Source organism: Podarcis pityusensis (genome assembly GCF_964106645.2).
Source record: "Podarcis pityusensis genome assembly, chromosome: 12".
NCBI classification, from domain to species: domain Eukaryota; kingdom Metazoa; phylum Chordata; class Lepidosauria; order Squamata; family Lacertidae; genus Podarcis; species Podarcis pityusensis.
The window spans coordinates 38,396,797-38,424,460 of NC_138037.1; the positions used below are offsets into that span (position 1 = coordinate 38,396,797).

At 44.6% G+C, this 27,664-nt stretch overlaps 1 protein-coding gene across 3 annotated transcripts in view; it reads right to left on the bottom strand.

Annotated features, from left to right (window-relative positions):
• Window positions 1–3,719: 3,719 nt before the first annotated feature.
• Window positions 3,720–27,664, bottom strand: part of HACL1 (2-hydroxyacyl-CoA lyase 1) — a 34,199-nt gene continuing 10,254 nt past the window's right edge. For 2 of the 3 annotated variants that reach the window (XM_080974813.1, XM_080974812.1), the window contains exons 3-17: window positions 25,359–25,399; window positions 24,588–24,668; window positions 23,517–23,589; window positions 21,900–21,977; window positions 20,589–20,683; window positions 18,586–18,698; window positions 17,467–17,602; window positions 16,637–16,742; window positions 15,962–16,045; window positions 14,991–15,092; window positions 14,353–14,507; window positions 13,031–13,189; window positions 12,821–12,928; window positions 11,040–11,226; window positions 3,720–4,819 (exon numbers count right to left, since the gene is read on the bottom strand). In XM_080974813.1, the coding sequence (XP_080830939.1) occupies window positions 4,787–4,819; window positions 11,040–11,226; window positions 12,821–12,928; window positions 13,031–13,189; window positions 14,353–14,507; window positions 14,991–15,092; window positions 15,962–16,045; window positions 16,637–16,742; window positions 17,467–17,602; window positions 18,586–18,698; window positions 20,589–20,683; window positions 21,900–21,977; window positions 23,517–23,589; window positions 24,588–24,668; window positions 25,359–25,399 (1,551 nt within the window). In that variant the 3' untranslated portion in view covers window positions 3,720–4,786. The remainder of the gene's footprint in view (window positions 4,820–11,039; window positions 11,227–12,820; window positions 12,929–13,030; window positions 13,190–14,352; window positions 14,508–14,990; window positions 15,093–15,961; window positions 16,046–16,636; window positions 16,743–17,466; window positions 17,603–18,585; window positions 18,699–20,588; window positions 20,684–21,899; window positions 21,978–23,516; window positions 23,590–24,587; window positions 24,669–25,358; window positions 25,400–27,664) is intronic. The other variant, XM_080974814.1, reaches the window with a different exon arrangement.

The following is a 27,664-nucleotide window of genomic DNA, read 5'->3' on the forward strand; positions in this document are numbered from 1 at the left end:
CTAGGATGGTTCAAAGAAGGCATGTTTCAAAGCACACCAGGGTGTGCTTCCTAAATACATTCTAGGACTGTTCTCCATCTCACAGGACCCTTTGTGAAATAATTTGGGGAGGAATGCATTAAAACGTACCAACTTGTGGAGCTTGCTTTCACTTACCTTTCTGCTATCAAAAGCATGGAAATAGAAAATAGTTGTGTCTCCATAACTATTTGGGCCGCTTACCCACAATATTAATGTTACCTCAACTTCCTAGTGAAATACTTAATGCATTTTAATTGCTTTCTGGAACAAGAGAAAAGTGTCTACATAGACATTTAGAAGAAAACAAGGTACTGGTAATTAAAAAAAAAATCAGCTCTCTTTATTAAATTGGCACTAATATTCTGCTGATCTGGTAAAGAAAATGGAATTATAAACGTTCTTTTTCTAAGCCAATTCCTACACTAATTAAATGAATTCAGGTTTTTGTTTTTCCTCCTGTACTTTGCTGATCTAAACTGGTCTTAAATTAATGCATCCGTCCTCACTGTATTCAGTTTGCTGTGCAGTTTGAGATGGTTTTGAAAAATGTTTGATGGGTTTGCTGCAAGCCACATTCTCTTGCAGGGAAGTTGGGGTGCTGTTGGTTGTCCACAAAATGATTCACTGCATTACTTCTTTTTAGCTGCAGTGAAAGAGCAGCCAGAACAGAGGGTAGGGAAAGTCCTCAAAACCACAAAAAACCTGCATTGCTGCACGTTCTTGGAAGCAAACTGCAAGTTCATAAATTAAGCTTCAGTTCAGAGACACATTTTCAGTGAGGCTAGTCCTTTTCACCATTAGCCTGGAAAAATAAGTATTTGGCTGAGGATAAGGCATGGGTAGGCAAACTAAGGCCCGGGGGCCGGATCTGGCCCAATCGCCTTCTAAATCTGGCCCGCGGACGGTCCGGGAATCAGTGTGTTTTTACCTGAGTAGAATGTGTCCTTTTATTTAAAATGCATCTCTGGGTTATTTGTGGGGCATAGGAATTCATTCATTTTCCCCCACCCCCAAATATAGTCCGGCCCCCCACAAGGTCTGAGGGATAGGGAACCAGTCCCCTGCTGAAAAAGTCTGCTGACCCCTGGGATAAGGCTTTAATAGACTGGGGCAGTTATTGCAAGCTAATTCCTATCTGGGTAACTGAGAAACACTTCTGAAGAGGGTATTCCAAACTCTTGAGATGCTTCTTCCAGGGCTGGCTTGGATCAAGCTTCTCCCATACACGACAGGAGCGTAAGCCACACCTTTGCCTGGCCTACTCAGTGCCCTAGCGTAGTTCTGATGATCCTGGATGTCCACACAAAGCATAACATTCGACTACAGCCAGCATGCATGGGCCCAGATTGTGTGGTTGATTACTGGATTTTATTCAGGAAATAGGCCTACATAAAGTAGGTTTTATGTTTGGAGGTCCTATATTGAAAGTTAGTTCTCCTACCACGGTGGGGGTCTACCTCCTTCCGAATTTGAGCAATTTTATCTGCAAAAAGAACCTTTGCAAAGTTGTTGCAAGACATCTTGGAGTCCAGTGGCAAAAGTGGTTCTGTTAGACTACAAACCACTTGAGTCTCCCGGTACTGTTTTCTGCAGATGCAATGGAGGCAGCGAAGAAGACCTTCTTCGCCGTCAACCACTTGGCAGTCCCGATGTTGAGCTCTAACCCGTGTTTGGAATGAGTTTTCTGCCACCAGCGCTCTAGCCGTCTCTGTGATTGTTTCATCCCATATAAGCCCAGAGTTTAGGGTCATAGAATCAGGTTTTTGATCTTTAAAGATTTTGACCTTTAAAGCCCTATGTGGCCTAGGACCCACGTACCTATGGGACCATCTCTCCTGGTATGCCCCGCGGAGGAACATAAGGTCCACAAATGACAATATTTTGGAGGTCCCAAGTCACAAGGTGGTTAGATTGGTCTCAACTAGGGCCAGGGCCTTTTCAGTACTGGCCCCGACTTGGTGGAACACTCTGTCACAAGAGACTAGGGCCCTGCGGGACTTGACATCTTTCCGCAGGGCCTGCAAGACAGAGCAGTTCCACCTGGCATTTGGTTTGGACTGAGTCTGACCCTTATGTTTCCCTCCCCCTATGGTTTTGATCTATGGGCTACTTTTAAAATGAGGCTGCATTTTAAATTGCATTTTAACCTGTATTTTAAATTGCCCCCTCCCCACTATGTTTTTACCGTAATTTTTACTGTTGTTAGCCGCCCTGAGCCCTGCTCTGGCCAAGGAGGGCGGGATATAAATAAAAATTATTATTATTATTATTATTATTATTATTGAGGTGGAAGGGACCCAAGGTTCATCCAGTCCAACCCCGTGCAACGCGTAAATGTAATGTAATGAAATTGATGGCAACAGATTTAAGCCGACCAAATCCCCAATTCTGGTGGTCACCTCTTGTTTTCAGGTTGTGTGGAGGGAGGAGTGGTATGACAAATCCTGCTCCCCACACCATCCTCATCTCCTCCACCTCTAACTGAGCTGCAAGGTCTACAGCAGAAGGAGAATCTTCACTTTTCGCAGAATGTACTTGGAATCCTCCATGCCACCATTGTATGAATTCTAAGTGTGTCAACCTTATCATGTAAACATTCCCTCTTAAGATCTTCCTGTTCAACATACAAGGATCCCAAGACTACCAGCTGATCAGGAAAGGACTTAACACCTGGACTGCCTTACTGGCAGAACTTTTCGCAATACCTAAAATCTATGGAATTCACCAAAAAAGTGTGGCAGTATTAAGCCTCTGGCTTGTTGTTGTTTAGTCGTGTCCGACTCTTCATAACCCCATGGACCACAGCATGCCAGGCACTCCTGTCTTCCACTGCCTCCTGCAGTTTGGTCAAACTCATGCTGGTAGCTTCGAGAACACTGTCCAACCATCTTGCCCTCTGTCATCCCCTTCTCCTTGTGCCCTCAATCTTTCCCAACATCAGGGTCTTTTCCAGGGAGTCTTCTCTTCTCATGAGTTGGCCAAAATATTGGAGTCTCAGCTTCAGGATCTGTCCTTCCAGGGAGCACTCAGGGCTGATTTCCTTAAGCATGGAAATCTAAGCCTCCGGCTTAGAAGGCTATAAAAGAGGATTAGACCAATTCATGGAGAATCAGTCAATCAACTGCTTTATTTATAATGATTTCTGAATAGCAGGAACACAAGCAAATAATGGAAGTACAGTGGTTCCTCGGGTTACATACGCTTCAGGTTACAGACTCCGCTAATCCAGAAATAGTACCTTGGGTTAAGAACTTTGCTTCAGGATGAGAACAGAAATCGCACGGTGGCAGCAGCAGGAGGCCCCATTAACTAAAGTGGTACCTCAGGTTAAGAACAGTTTCAGGGTAAGAACGGACCTCCGGAATGAATTAAGTACTTAACCCGAGGTACCACTGTATGTCTCCATGTGGTCTTCCCCCGACTCAGCTGGCTGGCCACAGCTGAAACCTAGAAATTTGTTCTAATCCAGGTTACGTCCGAGGCCCCACTGAAATGTGTGGCCTGTCTCAGGTATTCAGGACTTTAATTGCGCACCATTTTTTCCCATTTCTTGAGACCTCATTAAACTCACAAAGGATCTGTCAGGACTGGTCCATTTGCTTTTTTCATAGGTGTAGTTTAGTCTAACGAAAAACTGGACATATTGATGATTTAAATCAATTAAAATGCTTTTAAAATGACAGACATAGCACAAGCTCCATTATTTAAAATTCTGTATTTGGTATGCTGATACTTGGTTCAATATTTTATCAGCTACCGACATATTTTCAAAACCACTTATGAAATGGCTCAATTATAATTCAGCGGTTTCCCTACCCAATAAAACACTGAAAAAATCCATTGGGGGGGGGGGAATCAAGTTTTGCATAGTACATAGTTATGGAACAAAGAATTGTGAATGAAGGGTGCCCTCTGGTGATTTTATGGAGGCACTGATTAAACAAACATTTGTTTTCAGAATGAATTATACAGAATGCTGATTTTTCGAAAGTGGATTGATATCAGGTATAGGAAGATATTAAAAAGGGTTCAGCAGCTTTATATATTCAGAACTCATCACACTATGTCCATTTACTGCCATAATGTAAATGCACACTGAAATTCAGAACCAGGCTCAGTGGCTTTTATTTAACCCGTGCACAGACTCTGAATTTGTTTTAAACTAAATTACTGTTTGTTGACAGCTCAGTTGTAGGCATTTTTACACCTTAACTTCAACAAAAAAAGTCCAGCTTCCAAGGCGGAATTTGTTGCAACGTGGATGTCATGAATGTAGACACGAGGCCCTACATGCAGCCGCAATAGCGCTGGAATTGCACTGTCTGGAAAAGCACACAACAGTGCAGCACTATGGTTGCTATCAGCCTTTTGAAACAGGGCTGGGGAAGCAATGGCTCTTCCGATGCTCTGGAATTCCAAGCCTGATCAGTCCCAGCCAGTATAGCCAATTGCCAGGGAGGACGTGAGCTGTTTCACAAGCCGCTCTCTGAAGAACCTCCCCGCTCATTTAGCGGGGGATTTTGAAACGTGGGCAGGGCCGCCCACCTGTCAATCATGTGATATCATAACAACACCATATGACACCCACTCACCTGTCAAATCTGGCCCATGGAGCCAAAAAAAGCTCCCTCCCCCTGATCTATATTACCAATACTTTAAATGTGACCCTCATCCAAATCACATGAAGAATTAGCGTAAATCTGAACATTCATTTGCTTTAGTTCAGTGGTCTTCCGCTGAAGTGTTCCAGTCCTTGCAGCTTCTGCTACATGTTCGAGCGGGTCAACCAATGAAAATCCTAAGAATACAAAACAGAAAAACAAAAAAACCACACAACAATATTCAACATTCAGGAATGAGAGGCTATGCTAGCAGATTAGAATATTTTACAGAGAGAACAATCTTATTTTTCCAGCAGTAGAAACGAAAAACCAAATACTGGTAATAAAGCAACAATATAATCGTAGCAAAAGTAAAATGGCTTTTGTTTCTGATGTTTTATATTTGCTTTATGGTTCTCTTTTGTAGGCTATCTTGAAAAATCTTGATTAATAAAATTTAATTTATTTTAAAAATATATAAAATAAAGCCACACTATCACGTTAGCACAATAAAAAGGACAAAAAGTAGGTAGTCATGCTTAAGAGGAGTAACAGAGAGCATCATGCAAGGAAAGGGGGAGGGTGGCTGTGAAGGACCCCAGGGGCTGCCTTGCTGCATCCAGGGTTTCTCACCTGCTTAGAGGCAGATTCAGGGCCCCCAGTCAATAGGGCTTGCTGGCAATCAGTACGGCTTACATTGGCTCCCAGCACATTTCGAAGCGTTGGTACTAAATGGCTTTGACCCTGTATACCTGAAGGATATACACCTGGGACACGGGTGGCGCTGTGGGTTAAACCACAGAGCCTAGGACTTGCCAATCAGAAGGTCGGTGGTTCGAATCCCCGTAACGGGTTGAGCTCCTGTTGCTCGGTCCCTGCTCCTGCCAACCTTGCAGTTCAAAAGCACGTCAAAGTGCAAGTAGATAAATAGGTACCGCTCCAGCGGGAAGGTAAATGGTGTTTCTGTGCGCTGCTCTGGTTCGCCAGAAGCGGCTTAGTCATGCTGGCCACATGACCTGGAAGCTGTACGCCGGCTCCCTCAGCCAATAAAGCGAGCGCCGCAACCCCAGAGTCGGCCACGACTGGACCTAATGGTCAGGGGTCCCTTTACCTTTACCTGAAGGAGTGTCTCCATCCCTATTGTTTAGCCCAGACAATGAGGTCCACCTCTGAGAGCCTTCTGGCATTTGTCTCATTGAGAGAAATGGAAGTTACAGAGAACCAGGCAGACGGCCTTCTCAGTAGTGGCACCCGCCCTCCCATCAGATGTCAAAGAGATAAATAACCACACAACTTTTAGAAGACACCTGACGGCAGTCCTCTATCAGGAAGCTTTTAATGCCTGATGTATCGTATGTTTTTTTTATATATATTCTGTTGGCAACCCAGTAAAGATGGGTGAGGTATAAGTAATGAATTATTATTATTATTAAAAGGGGTGCCTGGGAGGGAGAGTCTGCTGGCAGAAGTAGCTGGTAGCTTCCCCTCCCTGCTGGATAGCCTGACAAGGCAGATAGGAAACAGCTGGAGCCAGAAACAGCTGCCGACATTGAGACGTCAGAGCAGCTTCTGAGAGAGACTCTGGAGGAGGGGAGGGGCTTGGCATCAGAGGGGCTGGTTGGCCGGCATCCCAGTCAAGCAAAAGGCAAGCAGGAAGAAAATTCTTGAATGGAGCTTGAGTGGCCGGCTGTCAACGCAGGGAGGCATTTAGCTGTAGGTCACTCTAAATCAGGGGTCAGCAAACTTATTCAGCAGGGGGCCAGTCCACTGTCCCTCAGACCTTGTGGGGGGCCGGACTATATTTTTTTGGGGGGGGAATGAACGAATTCCTATGCCCCACAAATAACCCAGAGATGCATTTTAAATAAAAGCACACACTCTATTCATGTAAAAACACCAGGCAGGCCCCACAAATAACTCAGAGTTGTATTTTCAATAAAAGGATACATTCTACTCATGTAAAAACACGCTGATTCCCAAACCATCTGTGGGCTGGATTTAGAAGGCGATTGGGCCGGATCTGGCCCCCGGGCCTTAGTTTGCCTACCCATGCTCTAAATCAACAACCAGACTACAAAGTAGACTTCCTTCGGCGCGTTTCTTTGACTTAATCTCAAAATGGTGGGAAGGGCTTGGAAAAGTACAGAGTGCTGGTTTGCACTTCCTGGGTGCTAAATTGTCTTTGAGAGGCATGTGCTGTAACACCTAATCTCCAATAAAAAGCCGTCAATTGAACATTCCCTGTTGTCAGGGAACTGCCATCGGAAGGAAGGGAAGTGAAAGGGCTCACACAGGTTGGGAGAGACTCAGCAGCTGAAGAGGGAACCAGTAGGGGGAGAGGAGCTGGGCTGAGGGAAAGGGAGCTGGAGGGATGGCTCAGAGACACTTCCAGCGAAAACAGTGGGGAGGTTTCAGGACCTCCTGTAGGGACACCCACTCCTCGCCGGAAACTGTCACGCAGAGAGTCCAGAAGACGTGTTTCCGTTAAGGAGCTTTTATGTTGGAAGCGATTCCGAAAGCAACCACTGTCGGAATCTGCCAGCGACTGACGGAGCCATGTTTAAGGGGCTCCGTTACAGACAGAGGTTTGCAAACTTGACCAAACTCTGGGGGACTAGGATTTTACACACAAGCAGCTCATCGTCCCATCACAGCATTCCGACAGTCTTCGTGAGCAGCTTGTGCAGGAGAAGGCATCATGAGCAACCCAGCCGGAACCGGAGAAGCAGGAGCTGGAGCGGGTCCAAGCCTGGAAGAAAGGTACCGGGTGTTGGAGGTCCAGCTAGCGCTGCAGACGGCGAGGCTTGAGGAGAGGAGGGCTCAGGATGCAGACAAAAAGGGGAAAGACACCCAGCTCGTCAGAAAGGTACCAGGATTGGTGCAGAAGTTTGGGGGGGAGCCCAAAGACTATCATGGCTTTCGGACAGAGATGCAATATGCCCTCAATCTGCAGTTTGATGAATTCCCTGACGAGGAATCAAGAGTGGCTTTCGTGATTGGGCATCTTGAAAAGGGGGCGAGAGACTGGGTTAGACCCCTGATGGCAGCGAATAGTGACGTCCTAAAGGACACGATGAAGTTCTTTCGCGCCATGGATCTGATGTTTTCCAGCGATATTGAACAGGGAGTGGTCCGCAGACAGTTAATGGCTTGCAAACAGGGGAGCCGATCTGTCCGTGAGTACTGGACTGAATTCACCATGTTGATCCATAAATTGGGGTGGGATCTATCGGCGGAACCCATTCAAATGCTTTTTGAAGAAGGGCTTTCTTCGGCTGTGAAAGACGAACTTTCCCGGGCGCCCAGGGCGGAGTCTATGGACCAGCTGACCAAATCAGCGCTGACCATAGGAGCGCGCCAGGAGGCGAGAGCATTGGAGAGGCGGGAAGGGAAGGGGGAACGTTGGAAGGAGTTCCGCATTCCAGACATTCCAGAGCCAACTTTCCCGCCGGCAGAGCCGATGGAAATCGGAACAGCGCGCGCGCGCGCAGTTTCAAAGCCCAGTGAGGGGGGAAAGAAGGAGGGAAAAGGCGCCCGGAAATGCTATCTCTGCCAACAGCCAGGTCACTTTGCCAGAGTCTGCCCCCAGAGGAAGGAATGGCAAGGGATGGTAGGAGCTGTGGAGGGAAGAGAGGAAGAAATACCGAAGCAAGTAAAAGCCAACGCCTGGCTGCCACCGTCGGGGCACAGCAGTCAGGCCAAAGAGCAGTGAAAGTGCCCACGCCAGAACCTCCTAAACCCGCCCTAGTGATAGAAGTGGCGCTAGAGCTGCCAAACGGACACCCTCTAAAGATAAAGGCGCTGTTGGACTCAGGCAGCTCCTGCAATTTCATGAGCAAAGAGTTTGCAGCTGAACACCAGATACAGACGATCCCTTTAAGCAACCCCCTGCAGGTGACCACGATCGATGGCAGGGAGCTGTTGGGAGGAGAAGTCAGCTTGCAGACCGTCCCAATGATAATGAAGGTGGCAAGGCACACCGAACTGATAGCGTTTAATGTGGCCACCTTGGGAGGAGCTCCCATTATATTGGGGATGAGCTGGCTAGCGTTACATGATCCGCTGGTGGGCTGGCATCAGAGAGTGGTTTCTTTTGGTTCAGCACATTGCTTAGAACACTGCAAAGAGGGAAAGGGTTTGGCAGGGGCCCAAGCCACCCTAGCAGGGACTGAAGTAACGGAGAACGTGAAGGTACCACGACAATACGCAGATCTCCGCGACGTCTTCAGCGAAAGGGAAGCTGACCAATTACCCCCGCATAGACCCTTTGACTGTCAAATCAATTTACTCCCTGGGGCACAGCTCCCTGTAGGCAAGCTGTACGCCATGTCAGACAGAGAGATGCAGGAGCTAAGAGAGTTCATTGACAAGAACCTGAAGAGAGGGTTCATCAGAGAGTCCAGGGCGGTGGGGGGCAGCCCAGTGTTTTTTGTGGATAAAAAAAACACGAACAAGCCGAGGCTTGTGTGTGACTTCAGGGCCTTAAATGCAGTGTCAGAACCAGTGGCTTTCCCTATGCCCAGGATTGACGACATTTTGACAAGGGTCAGGAAGGGAAAGATTTTTACTAAACTGGACCTAAGGGGGGCGTACAACCTGATACGAATAAGGAAGGGGGATGAATGGAAAACCACCATGTTCACCCCTTTGGGGGCATTTGAATATTTAGTTATGCCCTTCGGCCTACAAGGAGGCTCCGCGTGCTTTCAATCGTTTATGAACCACGTCCTGGGGCCTTTGCTTTACAAGAATTGTGTGGCCTTCTTAGACGACGTGTTGGTGTATTCTGAGAATGAGGAGCAGCATGTGAGAGACGTCAGAGAAGTGTTGAGCAGGCTGCAAGCCAACCAGCTGTGGGTGAAACTGGAGAAGTGTCAGTTTCATACCAAGGAGGTGGAATTCCTGGGGTATCGCCTGTCAGACAAGGGATTGGCCATGGATCCCGGCAAGGTCCAGGCGGTGCTGGAATGGAAAACACCCAAAACAAGGAAGGATTCTCGGAATCGGAAGGGGAAGGGGAGATGGACTCTGAGGAGGAGGAGTACTTCGAGACCAGGAACCGCAACAGGTGGAGAGAAGTGTTCGGGACATCGGAAGATGAAGGAAGTTCATTCCGGGGTTTTGCCTCCTCACCGCCCGTAGAGGAGGGGGCGAGAGGGGATGAAGGGGGCCCTGGAGGGGAGGTGGATGTCAGGGAACTGCCATCGGAAGGAAGGGAAGTGAAAGGGCTCACACAGGTTGGGAGAGACTCAGCAGCTGAAGAGGGAACCAGTAGGGGGAGAGGAGCTGGGCTGAGGGAAAGGGAGCTGGAGGGATGGCTCAGAGACACTTCCAGCGAAAACAGTGGGGAGGTTTCAGGACCTCCTGTAGGGACACCCACTCCTCGCCGGAAACTGTCACGCAGAGAGTCCAGAAGACGTGTTTCCGTTAAGGAGCTTTTATGTTGGAAGCGATTCCGAAAGCAACCACTGTCGGAATCTGCCAGCGACTGACGGAGCCATGTTTAAGGGGCTCCGTTACAGACAGAGGTTTGCAAACTTGACCAAACTCTGGGGGACTAGGATTTTACACACAAGCAGCTCATCGTCCCATCACACCTGTGTTTATTTCCCTTTGTAGGAATGGATGCAGCTCCTTTTCGATGTAGCCCTGACCCATGGATGCCCAACTGTGGCCAGACTGTCTCACAACACTTCCTGGGAAGTGTAGGGGAATGAAATGAAAAGTAACCCTAGTGGACAAGTGTCTGTACACGTTATATTACAAAGGTTAATATACAAAGACAGAACTACGGCCCTTTCTCAGACACAGACAGATGTGCACATGAATGTTTTAGTATACAGTCTACAAGGTTTGGAATGTTGTTGTTCAGTGCATTTGTACCTCTCTTTGCTGTTCTGTGACCACTAGATACTCTAGCCTAGAAGCATTTTAAAGAAGCATAATGAATGGTGACCAGAACTGGGGAAATCCGGGTTAGGGAGATCAGCCAGCCATAAGAGACCTCAGAGTGCCCGTTCTTAGTCATAACTGTTTATAATTTTTCCTTTAAAAAAAAATCGAGTCTGGCAGGCATATGGATTGTGCAAAATTGAAATTCATACAAAACTGAAGCCGAGGTTTGACCTGTTAAGTTATTCTCCCATTACAAAGACTGAGGAAGGTATTTGCTATCAAGTCCCCCTTTGCTCTCCCAGGTTATTTGCTGGTTTAATAACGGAGATTGTTGAGAGTAAATATTGCTTTGTAGTGCTTTCTGCCAACTTTTCTACTTTGAAATCTCAAGCAGCAGGCTTAGCTTACCAAGATGCTATTGAATCTTTAACACAGATATTTCACTATCGAAAGAGTTACTCCATTTAACACAGGAAGTGATGATCTGCTTACACAGAATGGGAGAACAAAATGGACACTCACCTGCTGCTTCCTGTCTGACTGTGGATCGATCATGACATTGATGAGGGAAGGCACATCCTTTCCCGCCAGGCTTGTTTTCAGGGCAGCTTGCAGTTCCTCTGGTGTCTGCACAAAGTACCCTTTGCCACCAAAGGCAGACATAATCTGCTCATAGCGAGCATTTGGCAATAGAGACACGGGAGGAATGCTGAAATGAAGCAAAAAGAGGTCTAGCTTTGCTCAAGGAAAGCTCCTTGGCATCATAAAAGGTCACTCTGTTGATATGATAAATGCGCCCAGCAAGAGAAACTAATTGTTTTCTGTGCCTCAGGGAGATAGATCAGGGCCTGTTTAATTACTGTGCAAGCATTCAAGGATTATTTCAGTGGAGGCTTTAGCCAGGAATAGGAAACCTACAGTACAGTGGTACATCGGGTTAAGATCTTAATTCGTTCCAGAGGTCCGTTCTTAACCTGAAACTGTTCTTAACCTGGAGTACCACTTTAGCTAATGGGGCCTCCTGCTGCCACTGCGCCGCCACCGCACGATTTCTCATCCTGAAGCAAAGTTCTTAACCCGAGGTACTATTTCAGGGATAGCAGAGTCTGTAACCTGAAGCGTCTGTAACCAGAGGTACCACTGTAATGGAGACCTTGTATCTCTTCCAATCAATTGCAAAGCATTCTGGATGATTTCTACAAAGCACTTAAGCACATCTCTGTAGCTTTCCCAGACAACATGAAATAGTGCCTCACTGGACAAAAGCCAGCATAATTAAAGATTTAATTGTGGTATTTTTATGGTGGGCATCTGTCTCACACTCTTGGCTCGCAAATTTTCTATCTGTGTGGGCACGACTGTGCTCACTTCCTTTTCTGCCCTTTGAGCATTTTGCTGTATGAGCATGCTTGGAAACAGAGTGTAACTTTTCACCTCTGGAATGTTGGCACAAAGCTTATGGAAATACTTCCCTATGACCTCAGGATGCTCTTCACTAAGAGCTCAACACACCTGTGCTGCCAGAGTCCTGGCTGCTCATGCTCTTCTCCTTTCGATTTCCCAATAGCAGAGAATAACCCAGAGAAACCACAGTCACCTTTCACTAGAATGAGTGAGTGTGCACTGTACTGCTGTCTTTCCCACAGTCTGTGGCACCACCGTGTGATCTACACAACTATAGGCATACCTCGGGTTACAGATGCTTCAGGTTACATTTTTTCACGTTACATTTTTTCAGGTTACGGACCGCCGAAACCCGGAAGTACTGGAATGGGTTACTTCTGGGTTTTGGCGGTCACACATGCGCAGAAGTGCCAAATTGCAACCCACGTGTGTGCAGACCATAGCGGTCAACTTTCAGATTTGAAAATAAGGGATCAGCAGCCTCACCTGTCCCGGGGACAGTCTACAGGATATGTAACAATCTGGGAAGCAGCGGGAAACAGCGCTGGAATGAGGGAATTTCCCGCAAAAAAAAAAGGAAGGTTGACAGCTATGGTGCAGATGCGCCACTGCGAGTTGCGGACGCTGCAAGTTACGAACAGGCATCCCGTATGGATCACGTTCGCAACCCAAGCATCCACTGTGTATATCATGGGAGCCCAACACCTCAATTATCTTACTGGAGTTTGATTAGGGGTGGTAACACCCAGGAGATTCTATTATATGGAAATGGCAATGTCTACAGATGTACGACTATGATTATTGTTTTACACTAGAACCCTGGCATACGCACAATTTCCAATTTGTAACAGGAAAACGTTAATAAATCGGCTGAGCAAGTGCAGCACAGATGTACCCACCATGCAGAAGGTTCTCCCAGCTTCAAGATTTCCTTCCACGTATCTTGATCCAAGCCACTGTATATACCATTGTTATTGACTACGATAATGACGATCGGCAAATGGTATCTGCGGTGAATCCCAAAGAGAAACGCATTCAGAATGGTGTCATATTCAGGGGAAACTTGGCTACTCCACTGCATTTTTAAAAAGTTGGATCAAAGGTTTTACCTGCAGATGGTCTCTACCTCCATGCCAGAGAATCCGAAGGCACTGTCTCCTTCTATACAGACGACACGTTGCTCAGGATTATGGTCTTTAGTAACCATAGCAGCTGCTACTGCAAAACCTAGCCCAACTCCCATGGTGCCAAAGGTACCAGCATCAAGCCTAGAAAGAAAGAAAGTCTGTCATCTTTTCTTCCAACACATGTTTTCTGCCAGCTGTTCTGAACTCAAATCCTTTGTGCCTTATTAAGGGCACATGGATATCTTTAGAAATAAGAGATACAGCATGTATTCCCAAACAGAAGTGAATAAAGTGTGGATTTGTAAATGTTTGCTAAATGAATGTTACACTGAATTGGTAGTTAGAAAAGGCCTCTTTACAGTCATTAAGTTACAACATTGTCATTTTAGCTGTTTTCAGAGTTAAATTCCTGGCATTACAAAGCACATGCTTATTATTTGGATTAAGCTGCTCAAGGCTTGGGTGCAACCATTGTTTTCCCTCTGAGATTTGTACCACAAGGAAAATAAAAGCATGTCAATAGTTAGGGCAATTTCATAGGCTTCTTGGGTCATTAACAAAAAGGTTCATGAAATCTATTCTGTGTGTAATGCCCTGGAAAAATCAGCTGGGAGCTTGAACACAACAGAAAAGCAATGGCATTAGCACTGTAGCTTTCAAATTAAAGTTGAAATAAGAAAAGTGCCTTGTAATGCCTATTAATATATATATGGAGAGAGAGAGAGAGAGAGAGAGAGAGAGAGAGAGAGAGAGAGAGAGAGATCTGTTGTGTTTAAATAGCCACACACAATACATGAAGGTTATGGCAAAGAAATATCTTTGCTACAAACATTTCTCCACAAATATTTCTTCCGGGCTATCCCACTGTTTCTCCAGGGTTCTTTGCTGACCCAAAATTCTAATTTCAAAATTGAAGTTTTACACTGAGAAAGCATCTGTTCAAGTTCTAAGATATAGCATGCAGATGCCAGACTCTAACCTGAAGCATTCTGATGCTTTTCCAGAACTTTGGTATGTAGATACAGACATCTAAAGCTAATGAAGAAGATTATTCAGTTGCTAAGATGAGAAAGTACCCATTCTATTGATTTTTAGAAGTATTATACCCTGGAGCATGATTTTTTTTGCTCTAGGTCAATAGAATTCATTATACGATGCAGAAAAACTGGCCCGAGACCAGATTTCATTTGACCCGCAAACCACAATGATGAATATCTATGCTGAAGATGGAGCCATAAAATAATGCCCAAGCTTAGAACTGTAATTAAAAATTAAAACACAGAAGGAACCTTTTTTTTTTTTACCTGTGGCGGGGATGATAGTTTGGAAGCATAGTGCGCCCAATGTCCATAGTGTTTGCTCCCTCACTAACCAGAATGCAGTCCTTTGGCAGAAGTTCCCTGACATGGTGGAATACTTGATAGTAATTCATTGGCAGATGCTTGCGTAGTGCTAATGCCTTAATGGGGAAAGCAAAGCAAATAAAAGAGCTTTTGAAGAGCTACTGTTCCAACGGCTGCTGTAGTTGTAAAGATTGTGAAAAGATGACTGATATTGATTCATTTATGGAAAATAGACTTGAAGTACAGTCGTATCTTGGAAGTAGAATGAAATCCGTTCCGGAAGTCCATTCGACTTCCAAAACATTCAAATACCAAAGCGCGGCTTCTGATTGGCTGCAGAAAGCTCCTGCAGCCAATTGGAAGCCGCGGAAGCCCCATTGGACATTTGGCTTCCAAAAATAGTTCGCAAACCAGAACAGTCTTGTGATGTTTGGGACCCAAAACATTCGGGAACTAAGCTGTTCAATTTCCAAGGTACTGAATTTTTTAATTTATTTTTTAATACGGGAAAACAGTGCACAAAGATTAACAGAACTGCAGTATTAATTTCATAAGAAGAACCCAAATATATTTTTACTGATACAAATTGATAGTAGTACCTTGGATGCTTCCTCGTTGCTTTTCATTTTTGCCCGTAGTTCTTTCCACCACTCTGCACTAGAAGGATATTTCCAAGACATTTTGTTCAGCTGATCAAAAAGCTAAGAGAATAGCGAAACTGTTACCATAGAACAGCATCATGCTTTTTTGCCCCCTTTGAATTGTTGTTGATATGCACCTTTAATAAAATATGCAAGCACACTGTAATTCAGATGTTGCTGTCTTATACCTTCGGGTATAGGGCGGTATAAAGGTAAAAGGACCCCTGACCGTTAGGTCCAGTCGTGGACGACTCTGGGGCTGCGGTGCTCATCTCGCATCAAGGGAGCCAACATTTGTCTGCAGACAGTTTTTCCGGGTCATGTGGCCAGCATGACTAAGCCGCTTCTGGCGAACCAGAGCAGCGCCCGGAAATGCCGTTTACCTTCCCACCGGAGCGGTACCTATTTATCTACTTGCACTTTGACATGCTTTCGAACTGCTAGGTTGGCAGGGCGGTATAGAAATAAAATTTAAAAATAAAATAAAAATTCCCATCATCCTTTATCTTTGGCCATTCCGGCTGGGATTTACTGAGCCCAACCACAACTGGAGGGCCACACATTAGCCACCCCATCTCTACCCCATTGATGAGGTATATATTGATGGGATATTAACATGCCTGGATAGCTCAGTTGGTCGGAGCGTGGTGCTGATAATGCCAAGGTTGCAGGTTTAATCCCCGTATCAGACAACTGCATATTCCTGCATTGCAGAAGGTTGGGCTGGATGATTCTCAGGGTCCCTTCCAACTCCACAATTCTATGATTCCATGATGTGTGGGTATCGGCTCCTGCCCAATATATCAGTGTGAGCTTTGCCCCCAAGAAATTAACTGATAATGCACACTAGCCAAAAATGGTTCAAAATCAAGCTATAAATTCCTAAATCCAACCAAACATAAAAAGATATCTGTGTGTTCATGTGTTACCTGCTCCGTCACTGCTTTCACGTCACCCAGTAAGGCTGCAGCGGGTTTCACATTATTCCCCAGCTCTTCTGCACAAATGTCTACCTGTCAAGTAAAAAGACAACAACCTGAACATAGGTCTGATTATGGCAAACAGCAAAAAGAGTTACAAGGTAATGTTCACACTAACATTTCTCTCTTAGAATGCATCTCTTCGCATTTCTTTTCAGCTCACAGCAAGGAACACGAACAGGTTGTTTGCACTCATTATTTCCCCACAGAAGTTAACTTTCTGCTGCTATACCTTGCTTGGACCTGCTGTACTAAACCCAGCATAATAAGAACCGTCACGCTGCGTGAGACAAACTGCCCCCAAGAGCAAAAAATGCAGCAGAAGGCTCAAACCTGGTGGTAGAAAAACGCAGGAAAAAGAAGAAACAGTTGCGCAAATCAAACTGGCTCCTGATGCGTTTCAAGAAAACTCTACATCAAGGATAATATATTACTTCTTGATTTAATTACTTGAGAGGACTTTTCTGCTCCAGCTCAGCTAAGTGTATGCTACCCTGAGCCTCATGCAGGATGTCATAAAAAGGTAATAAATAAAAATCCCACTAACCTAGTTGTAGAATAACCAGTCACCCTAGACTGTGCCATACCCCTGACTGATTCTTTATTATGGTTCTGTTTGAATACCTGGATAAACTTTACATCTGACCGAAATCTTGGAGGAAGACCAAAGTGTAGAATCCAGTTCAGTCTGGCACCCAGTAATATTATAACATCAGCCCCCTGCAGTGCCCTAATAGTTAAAAACAAAGAAAAGAATTTGATGGTTATTATTTTTGTACATGTTAGAACTAAAATTTAAAAAGATACTTGAAAAATCAGAAGTTCAAATTTTGATGTATTTTTGCCCGGGAAAACAGTTTCCCACTCAGATGGCACATTGTCTGTAGGTTACAGTCACTCATTCAGGCTCCACCTCCTAGACTGCACTGCCATGCTATTGGGAGACACATGGTTGCTGCTTCACCAGCCACCAATTCTGCCAACCCAGATGCTGCGTCACAGCGAGATGTCCCTCTTTCATAGCTTTGAGGACAGTGTACTGAACATACTAAACACCTTCCAATTCATACTTTAGACCAGGCTTCCTCAACCGCGGCCCTCCAGATGTTTTGAGACTACAATTCCCATCATCCCTGACCATTGGTCCTGCTAGCTAGGGATCATGGGAGTTGTAGGCCAAAAACATCTGGAGGGCCGAGCTTGAGGAAGCCTGCTTTAGACTATGCCTAAAATAACTCTTCATCTGCATGGATAAGTCCCATATTGGTAAGGCTGAAAGAAATTCAGAAGGGTTCCATTTGAATTTTCTTGGATTACTTTCCTGACACTCAGTTGTAAGCAGAAGCATTTGGTGTTTTATATTAAGGGATCATTTAAAGAGCGGAATCTTCAAGAAATATATGCTTTAGCTTACGGTGTTGGACAAGAGGGGAAGATCTGATTCATATATTTACCTAGATCTGGCTGCAGCCACACAGTATGGATGGTTGTCAGGAACCACTCCCTTCCCCATTGGTGTAGGCAAAAATGGAAGCCCACATTGGTCCACCAACTTTCTGATGCTGTTTTCAGCATGTGCATAAGCAGCACCTGAGAAAGACACCCACCACCACAAGAGATTCCTTGACACTGTTAACATATCTGCACCTGTCAGATGAAGAATTCCCCCCCCCCCCCCCCGCTCAACGTGTAAGAATCAGAAGTCACTTACACATACTGACAAATCAATTAGTTTTAAAACTGGCAAAGGTAGCTGTAGCATTCCGGGTCATACGTTCCTCACAGAAAATCCATTTTCAGTTGGCCAGTGATCAGTTTTAGCTGGGGAAGATTAGGTTAGCCATATGTACTAGTTGCAATAGCTGCACGTTACTATATATCTGAATCGGGACGCGGGTGGCGCTGTGGTCTAAACCAGAGCCTCTTGGGCTTGCTTATCAGAAGGTCGGCAGTTTGAATCCCCATGACGGGATGAGGTCCTGTTGCTCTGTCCCAGCTCCTGCCAACCTAATAGTTTGAAAGCACACCAGAGCAAGTAGATAGGTACCACTGCAGCGGGAAGGTAAATGGTGTTTCCGCGCGCTATGGCTTCTGTCACAGTGTTCCGTTGTGCCAGAAAAGGTTTAGTCATGCTGGCCACAAATGCAGGCTCCCTAGGCCTGAAAGCAAGATGAATGCAGCAACTGCAGTTGCCTTTGACTGGACTTAACTGTCCAGGGGGTCCTTTACCTGTGCCTTTTACCTATATCTGAATACCAGCTGCTGGGGAATAAGAGCAGAGAGGGCTACTGTGCCTGTGCCCTGCTTGAGGGCTTCCCATAGGCATCTGACTAGTCAAGGCGGGAACAGAATGTTGGACTAGATAGATCTTTGGTGTGATTCAATAGGACTCTTCTTATGTCTCTTGCATAAACAAAGGGACATTGAATAGAGGCCGTTGTATTTTTCTCAAGGGGGTTCATCTCCAACGTTCAGGAAGATTTTACTTTGTGATATAGTCTAAACATGGCAACAGAAGGAAACTTCCCCCTCACTGTACTTTACGACCAGCCATAAGCTTGAAAGAGGATTACCTTTGCCAATAATTAGGAGTGGCTTTCTGGAATGTGCAATGAATGAAGCCGCCCTGGAAACAGCGGCCACTTCAGCCATGCTGATGGGAGGTGCTGAGCAGCACTGGATGTATCTGGAAGGCAGAATGAAAAGGCCATTGTTTTCAAAAAAGAAATAGGAAGACATGGAACTGTCGAGTTGGAAGGGACCACAAGAATTGCTAGTCCAACCCCCTGCAATGAAGGAGTCTTTTGCCAAACATGGGGCTCAAACTCACAACCCTGAAATTAAGAGTCACTATAGTCACTTTTTAAACAGAAAAAAACAGAACTTAAAGACGAGTTTTGCTTTGTGTTTTACTTCAGATGTTGTTCTACTGAGCAACATTGTTCTACCAACGTACACAAATGGCTTCCAAAAGAAACTCAAGTATTTCATTATATGTTTGTTACAAACGCTTACCCTGTAATAAGTTTCTGGTAGTCCACAGCCAGCAATTTTGCAGCATAGTCTATGCTTAATACAGATTGCACATTCTACCTCGCAACATGTGGGAAGCCACATGCAGAATGGCACCAGCAGGCACCAGCTACATTCCTTCCTAAGCCGATTTCTTTCAAACAGCTGGAACACAACGTTTTCAACAAAGTAAGCGTTTTGTTGTTGTTTCAACTTCCCACTATTTCCTTTGCTTACTTCTGTCAAATACAGGCGAGGGTTATTTCCCCCTCACAAAGATTCCTCAAGAAACAAGAGTAAAGAGCTGTAAAAAGAGCTGCAAATGGTGGCTCTCTGTGTGAGCGCTGGAGTTTCTGCACCAAACCTCTGCCTTCCCACTGCAGTCTCCAATGTCCCCCTCCCCCACCGTAAAGGCCTTCACTGAAGTCAGGGAATGTTCCAGAAGAACCTTCAATGAAGCACTAGGAACCGCAGTTGGAAGGTGGCTGGGGGCAAAGAGGGATGGAGAATTTGTGGCTCTCCAACTCTCCTCAGCTGCAGCTAGAATGGCCAATGGTCATTCCCCATTTTGGGGAAGCCATGCCCAGGTGCCCTAAGCCTGACATCATACCTGCTGTCAGATGTGGGGTGGTTAAGGGCAGGGAACAAGCAAGACCTTAAGGTGGACAAGGAGCAAGGCATACTCCCCACTGACATGGTCCTTTAAACCTCCAAAATCCAAAAAGTTTAGAGAAGCTGGTCCATGCTGCTTCTTTAAACCTCTGGAATGGGAAGTTTACGGAACAGTGTGGGGTGGGAGATTGAGCAAGGCATGACACTACTTCCAAACAGCCTGGCACTGCGCTTTGAAGGCCCGGAGACCGGGGCTTCAAAGCTTAGCATCACCTGACGTCACTGTGATGCTGGATGACTGACAGTTGTGGGTAGGAAGATAACAATCAGGCCCACTTGCCAGAAAAGCTTCCTCACCCTAGATTTATCATACAGGACTCAAAATAACAGTTAATATGTAGTGTCTCATGTCAGCATTGTCTCACCATTTAACAGAATGCCATTTAAGCATTGGTTCACTGGCATATATGCTTGAGTCTCTTCCAGATCTGAAGACTCTTCCTAATAATGGTGAGCTCAGTTCTTCCATGTCTTATTCTAGATCAGCCTTCCCAACCTGGTGCCTGCCTCCATGTTTTGGATGGTCTCAGGTAGCACAGGTGGGACTTGTAGACAAAAACAGCTGGAAGGCACCAGACTAAGGGTGATCAATATGGGAGCTTCCCTAAAAGGCGTGTGCTAAGTAGCAATTTCAGGAAAGTAAACTGGAATCTGCTGGATTGAACACATCCCAGTTGATCAGGAAGCTACTGCCAGATCACATCCATATCTCTTCAGTGTCTTTTACTATGAGGAATTCCTTGTGTTTGTTCGATATGTAGAGTTTATGCTTTCCCTCAGCAATACACTCCTGCAGGGGTCTCAAACACAGGAAAAATGACAATCTAGCACACACACACACCCTTTTTTCAAAAAAGGAAACAAGCACTCATCTTAATAATAAAAGACTCACTTGACAGAGCTCTTCTTCACCTGCATATTTACAAAGTCTCCTGGTATGTCAATGTAGCAGGCACCTGGGCGACCGTAGATGCTATTTCTGACAGCCTAGATTGATGAGAGAGAGAAAAGAACATAAATGTACTACAATAATTAAACTTTTTAAACAAATCAAAACAAAAACACAGCACCAGATTTCATAAAATGAATTCCAAATTTGTAGGCAATGGCTAAACATATTATCCAGCTTGGAGAACAAGAAAGCAGCTGGATTCAGCTTGCAGCCATCTGTAGCCACTGTTATATCTGGAGTAACCAAGTCAAAATCTCCTTCTGACTGCCTATTTTAAGTAACATGACCCCCATGTAAATGCCCTGGAGCTGTTCTTCAGTTTCTCTGGATTCTTTTTGTTCCAGCGCACGCCATAGGCTGAGCCAACACTCCTTGAAACTCCTATTGATTAAAGGCTCCAACGGTGGCTCAAACAATCGTAGCAGTTGCAGCAGGGAACTTTACAAAACTGTTTCCTGGAAAGTTTAGAGAATAAATGCGTCAGCCACAAAAATAAACCTGCAAGGCTACTCCATGACAGAGTATCTGGAGGGATTATAGAGTGTCGTTAAGCACTCCGTGCGTGTTTTGTATAGGATATATATTTTGGGAGAATATTGCAGAGTTCACAAAAATGAACAAGAGGTTTTTCTAAGAGCAAATGGAGTATTATTTACACTTTTAGGCTGCAGTCCTATAACACATGCTAGGCTCTGAGCAAGTGCCATTAAACCCAGTGAGGTTTACGTCTGAGTAGACATGCAGAGGGCTGCACTGCCCACTATATATACAAAATAGCACATGTAAAGTATTAACATCTTCAAAAGCATTGGATGTTTTCTACATTTATAGGATGATCCTACAACTTACTGTTCGAGATGTACCAGTGAGAGGTGTGCCAATTCTATCAGGATGTCACCTACGATCTACTATAATGCACTGCCCCTGTAATACAGTGGTACCTCTGGTTACGTACTTAATTAGTTCTGGAGGTCTGTTCTTAACCTGAAACTGTTCTTAACCTGAAGCACCACTTTAGCTAATGGGGCCTCCTGCTGCTGCTGTGCCGCCGGAGCACAATTTCTGTTCTCATCCTGAGGTAAAGTTCTTAACCCGAGGTACTATTTCTGGGTTAGCAGAGTCTGTAACCTGAAGCGTATGTAACCTGAAGCATATGTAACCTGAGGTACCACTGTGTTCTACTGCTGGTTGCCTGGCCTACAGAGCTGAATGCTGAGGAGCAAGCATCAATGCTTTTCAACTGCTTCATACCTTCTCAATTACAGCAGGAATATCTTCAAGACTGCTGGGTCTGGCAGAAAATTTGCTGTACAGCCGACAAGCTTCAACCTAGATTCAAGCAAACACATATGCTAAAGCCAACTTTTACCTGTTTCTCGTTTTCTCACAGCATGTGAGAAGGAAGGAAGTAGGTCGGCTGGACCCAACCAAAGGTTTGCTCAGCATCCTGTTTCCCAGTGTCCAAAGGGAAAGCCCACAAGTGGGGAATGACGGCAGTGGCCCTCACTGGCTATTGCTCTGCAGGAGCTGGAATTCAGTGCCGTGCAGCCTCTAAAATTAGGCACCACAGCTGATGCCAGACAACACTATGTTAACATGCAATATTCAGTAAAAGAAAGGTTCTACATAAAAACACAACAGCCTTTAAATCCAACCAATTGGTGCTTTCTGCAAGAGAGGGCATGTGACAGATACCATCCTATCAGGATGTCCATTCTGCAAAATGTCAGACTCGGGCCTTCGGTGCTGCAGCATCTAACCTTTGGAACTCCCTTCCACTATATATCAGATAGATGCCTTTTCTATTGTCCTTTTGGCACCTGTTGAAGACTTTCCTCTTTCAACAAGCCTTCTAAGTGGAGATCTTTATCCCGGCTGGCATCTGTATTGGATCTGAAGTGATTTTATATATGTGTTGAGATGGTAGTTGTTTTAAATTGGTTTTGTATATGCAATAGTTTTATACATGTTGATGCTGTATTGTAACTTGTTTTGGGGTGCCTCAAGGAAAATGATTCATAAATTAAACAGCAACAATGAATAACAAAATATTTTATAAAATAAATAAACTCAATCATTAATTTCATATATATTTATTTTATTTTCTAACATTTATATACTACTTGATTGTAAAACAAACAACTCAAGGCGGTTTCAAAAAGAATGAAACAATAAAATTGTTAGTAAAATCCAGTGAAACATTCAGAAAATTAAAATCACAATTAAATTAAAAACATACCAGCATTCTAGATATCTGGATAAAAAAGGTAAAGGTAAAGAGACCCCTGACCATTAGGTCCAGTCGTGACCGACTCTGGGGTTGCGGTGCTCATCTCGCTTTATTGGCCGAGGGAGCCGGCGTGCAGCTTCCAGGTCATGTGGCAAGCATGACAAAGCCGCTTCTGGCGAACCAGAGCAGCACACGGAAATGCCGTTTACCTTCCCGCCAGAGCGGTACCTATTTATCTACTTTCACTTTGACGTGCTCCTGCTAGGTTGGCAGGAGCAGGGACCGAGCAGCGGGAGCTCACCCCGTCGCGGGGATTCGAACCGCCGACCTTCTGATCGGCAAGTCCTAGGCTCAGTGGTTTAACCCACAGCACCACCCGCGTCCCCAGATATCTGGGTAGGCATGTCTAAACAAAAATGGTTTCAGCAGGTGCCAAGAACAGCACAGTGAAGTTGCCTACCTGATATCATTATGCAGGGAGTTCCACAGTGTGGGGCCACCACACATAAAGATCAATTTCTTACATATGTGGAATGGGTATTATGTGGCATTTGTAGCAGTGTCAGTTCCACAGATCGAATACCCTAAACCATTTCATGCAACACGTTTACAGAGGGAAAAGTGACCAAGCTGTGTACCTGTGGAAATTCTTGGAAAGCTCCCATCGTTTCTTGATTTCTGTCTGAGGAACCTCCAATAACAATCAAAGGCCTGGGGAGAGGGGGAAAAAAACATTTCTTGGAACCAGGGGTCATGAATTATCAAGATTCCGACACACAGTTTCACCTTGATCCTGCAAAATGGCAGCATGGCATAAACCCAGCATTTGGTACCCAGCAGTCCATGGTGATTGGGCCCAGGAATCTTCTAAGAAATTGTAAGCATGCTCAGCTTTGACAGACTCACCAGCTGTTGGGGGAGTCAGAGGAAAGGGGAGATAGAAGGCTGAATCTAGTCCTGCCTTCCAACACAGGTAATTGGCACTCCCAAGAGCACTCCAATTAATGCTGCTGTGTGGGAGGATCTTTTGAATTAGGACCATCATCATTTTGGGCCCAATCTCACTATCTTACTTATGATTTGGCCTTGCAAGCTTTCATCACTTCAAAACAAGATTCATACAGGACTCAACTTAACATATCACCAGTTTGCCTAATATTACAGATGGCAGGTTTTTTTTTGAGAGGGAAACACACACAGAGAAAGGTTGAATTGGTTCTGCAAAAAGATTAAGAGATTTTTGCCTGCTCTTTTATGACTGGATAAACAAGATGCCTCTTACCCTACCAGATGATATGATAGTTACCAAGCGATAATGTTATCATGTGCTACAGACACTGCACTTAAAGGATAAGATGCTGTTATAAACAACATCTTTAAACCATGTTATGGTGTGATTATATTGGTCACATAGCCGACATGACTCAGCTGATAGATTTCCTAAAGTATCGAGCTCTTTTCCTGTGTGATAATGTACTTGGCCGCTGTAAAAAAGATCTGAATTCTATGGACGAGTCACCAAATGTATTTATATGCTGTCCTAGTGCAATGCCCTACCTGCTTAAAACAGCACACAGAGAGAGCAAAGAAGCAGAAGAAAAATGACATTTTATCTGGCTTTCACGACACACGATTTGTATTGTAACTTCAGATTAATTAGAAATTGGACTAACAGTCGATCAAAAAAACAACAACCATAGGTTCATTACCAGCAATTCATGTTTGCATTTGCCATTCCACCTAGAGCATGTATGAGGCCAGGACCAGAAACTACAAGGCACACGCCAGGCCTAGAGACAAAGGGGAAAAAACAAAGAAGGTATATAAAAATGTATGGAATGAACACACAGATTTAGCAGGCAGGGAAGCAAATTACTCTAAAGGCATCATGAGGAAACACTGTCATAGGACATCAAGCTGAAGAATCAATTTGGAAGGACAGAGGCAGGCTACAAATTTTAATCAACAAATCATACAGGAAAGTCTCTGAGGCTCTGAGGAAGCATGCGCATATGAGTAAGAGAGGAGGGGTGTGACTCCTTTCTGTGAAAGTATCTCCTTAGTATTGGCCACAACCCCAAAAATTCTCATGGACGCTGATGTGCAAGTGCATATTCTTTTTGTAGAATGGAAAACTTCAGGACCTTCAGCAACCATTTCCTTTTCATCCTTTTTGTTTACGTTTGTTTAGGTTACATTTTCTAAAAGTGGCCTTTTATTTACTAATGGAGAGAAACGCTTGCTGCACATATACAGAGGTTTGCAGTAGAGAAAACATTGTAAAGTGGCAAGTAGATAGAGGTATACAGATAGCAAAACACTGGTGTACAAACAGTGAAAGCTTGTAACTCTGGAAGGCAACTACAAAGTCCTAGAAATCAATTCCTGATGATGATGATGATGATGATGATGATAGAACCAGGATTGTTTTTGCCTTTCAAACAATTTCAAACAATTGTTGACACAAGGAAGCACCTTACCTGCCTGTCAGATACCCAACTGCAGAGGCAGCATAGGCAGCCTATTGAAAAATAAAACAAATATTTATCAGCAAGCTGGTGAATGGGATTTTGGTAGTTATAACAAAAAGTCACCCTTAAACACCCCCAACTAGTAAGCTGAGAGGACTTCCTACGGATGTTCAATTGAAGTAAATGGACTATGCTCAGCACACAAAGATGTCCACATGTGAACTAGAATTGACACAGCTTCTGAACTCAGATTTTCATAGCTACAATAGAAAGCTTCTTTTAAGACTCATTTCAGCTGGGGGGAGCCAGGGGGAGGTGGAACCTACGGGCAGAAGGGAATGCCTTCACACTCCCATGGGCACCGTGTAGATGACTCATATCCTTTACAAAAACAGAGATTTGTCCAGTCAAGGGTATCACCCAACATTTTGCATAGCAGAAACATTTCCTCTGAAAGCATATCTTCCAGGTGCTACTGCTTGCACTAGCATTGCATAAACAAGTGTTATGCAAGCACACAGATGGAAATCTCTGCACGTTTTTTCAACCAGTATCATGGAAAGTCACTTTGGACTACTTCTATGACTATTTTTTCCCATATGCCAGCAGGTGGCATCCAAGAGAAACAGTAGGGAAATTAAACAAGGCAGGGGGGGAAACGGTAGAAATTGCTCCATCAGCACTGCAGAAACAAAACTGCACTACTCACTACTTGGATTCGAGTGGGCAGCTATTTCAGTCTAGAAACTATTACACAAGAATGTTATCTGTTTCGTTACAATCGACCTTGTTCTACAAAAATATTAAAGTGGGTGCAACAAATGAATTCAGTTTGGGGCTGCTTTTTTTATAACCGAACACTCAACAATTCCTGTTTTGCTTTCCAGCTCTTCTGTGAGTAGTTGAAACTGCACAACTAAAGTTGATGCATCTCAGATTGGGACACGACTCAGAGGAATAAAATTTAGGTTAAAAGAAAATTGAGGTCATTTTTTGAGGTCTTGTCAGTGGAATGGGTGGCCTTTTCTCAGTGGTGGCATCCCGACTGTGTAACACTATTCCCAGGGAGGCTTGCCTTATGCTGTTTTTATAGTAACTTCACCCCCCAGTAAAGACACTATCATGCTCCCAGGCCCCTTGAAAACCTGACTTCTGAACCACTGTTACTCTCTCTCTGCTGGAAGTTTTTTTATTGTTGTTTAGTCGTGTCCGACTCTTCGTGACCCCATGGACCAGAGCACGCCAGGCACTCCTGTCTTCCACTGCCTCCCGCAGTTTGGTTAGACTCATGTTTGTAGCTTCGAGAACACTGTCCAACCATCTCGTCCTCTGTCATCCCTTTCTCCTTGTGCCCTCAATCTTTCCCAACATCAGGGTCTTTTCCAGGGAGTTTTCTCTTCTCATGAGGTGGCCAAAGTATTGGAGCCTCAGCTTCAGGATCTGTCCTTCCAGTGAGAACTCAGGGCTAATTTCCTTAAGAATGGATGCGTTTGATCTTCTTGCAGTCCATGGGACTCTCAAGAGTCTCCTCCAGCACCACAATTCAAAAGCATCAATTCTTCGGCGATCAGCCTTCTTTATGGTCCAGCTTTCACTTCCACATTTTAAAACTGTAGTCTATTATTTTATGCTGTAAGCCATTCAGTAAAAAGTGCTACCAGAAGGATTTATAGAAATAAAATAAGGATGTAAATAAAATAAAAAGGTGTGAAATGGTTGCAAACACACACACACACACACACACACACACTCTCACTCATCACTTTTTCTGTTTCAATGTTCACATAGGAAACATCAAGAATGCAGTTAAATCATTGGAATTGGTAAGTTATTAGGACAACAAAGATTTGCCAGAGAAGTCCCCCCATTTATACCATGGTTACATTCATGCAAGCATGTCAAACTTATTTACTACTGATAATGAAACTGCCACACTGAATTAATGGGAAACACTGCACCAAAGACAGACTGACGTAATTTTCCAAAGCATGTTAAGGGTTGTTCCTGTCCACTATTTCTATGCTATCTGTTACATCACAATAATAAAAAGAGCAGGCAGCTTCCTTCTACCCCAACAGAAAAAACCAATGTTTTAAACTATCGTTTGTCATTGGCCTGGTTTGAACCTCCTATTAAACCACAGTTAGTGCTTACTATGGTTTGACACAAATCAACAAGAGTGACACTGAAGGCTGCTCCATGTTCCCACTCCATTCCTCCTCAGCTGTACCAGGACTGTACCAGGAGCGACAAGCCACAAGTGTTGGCTTGTTATATCGTCTGGACCTGTCCTAGACTCATGGTTTTTACCAAAC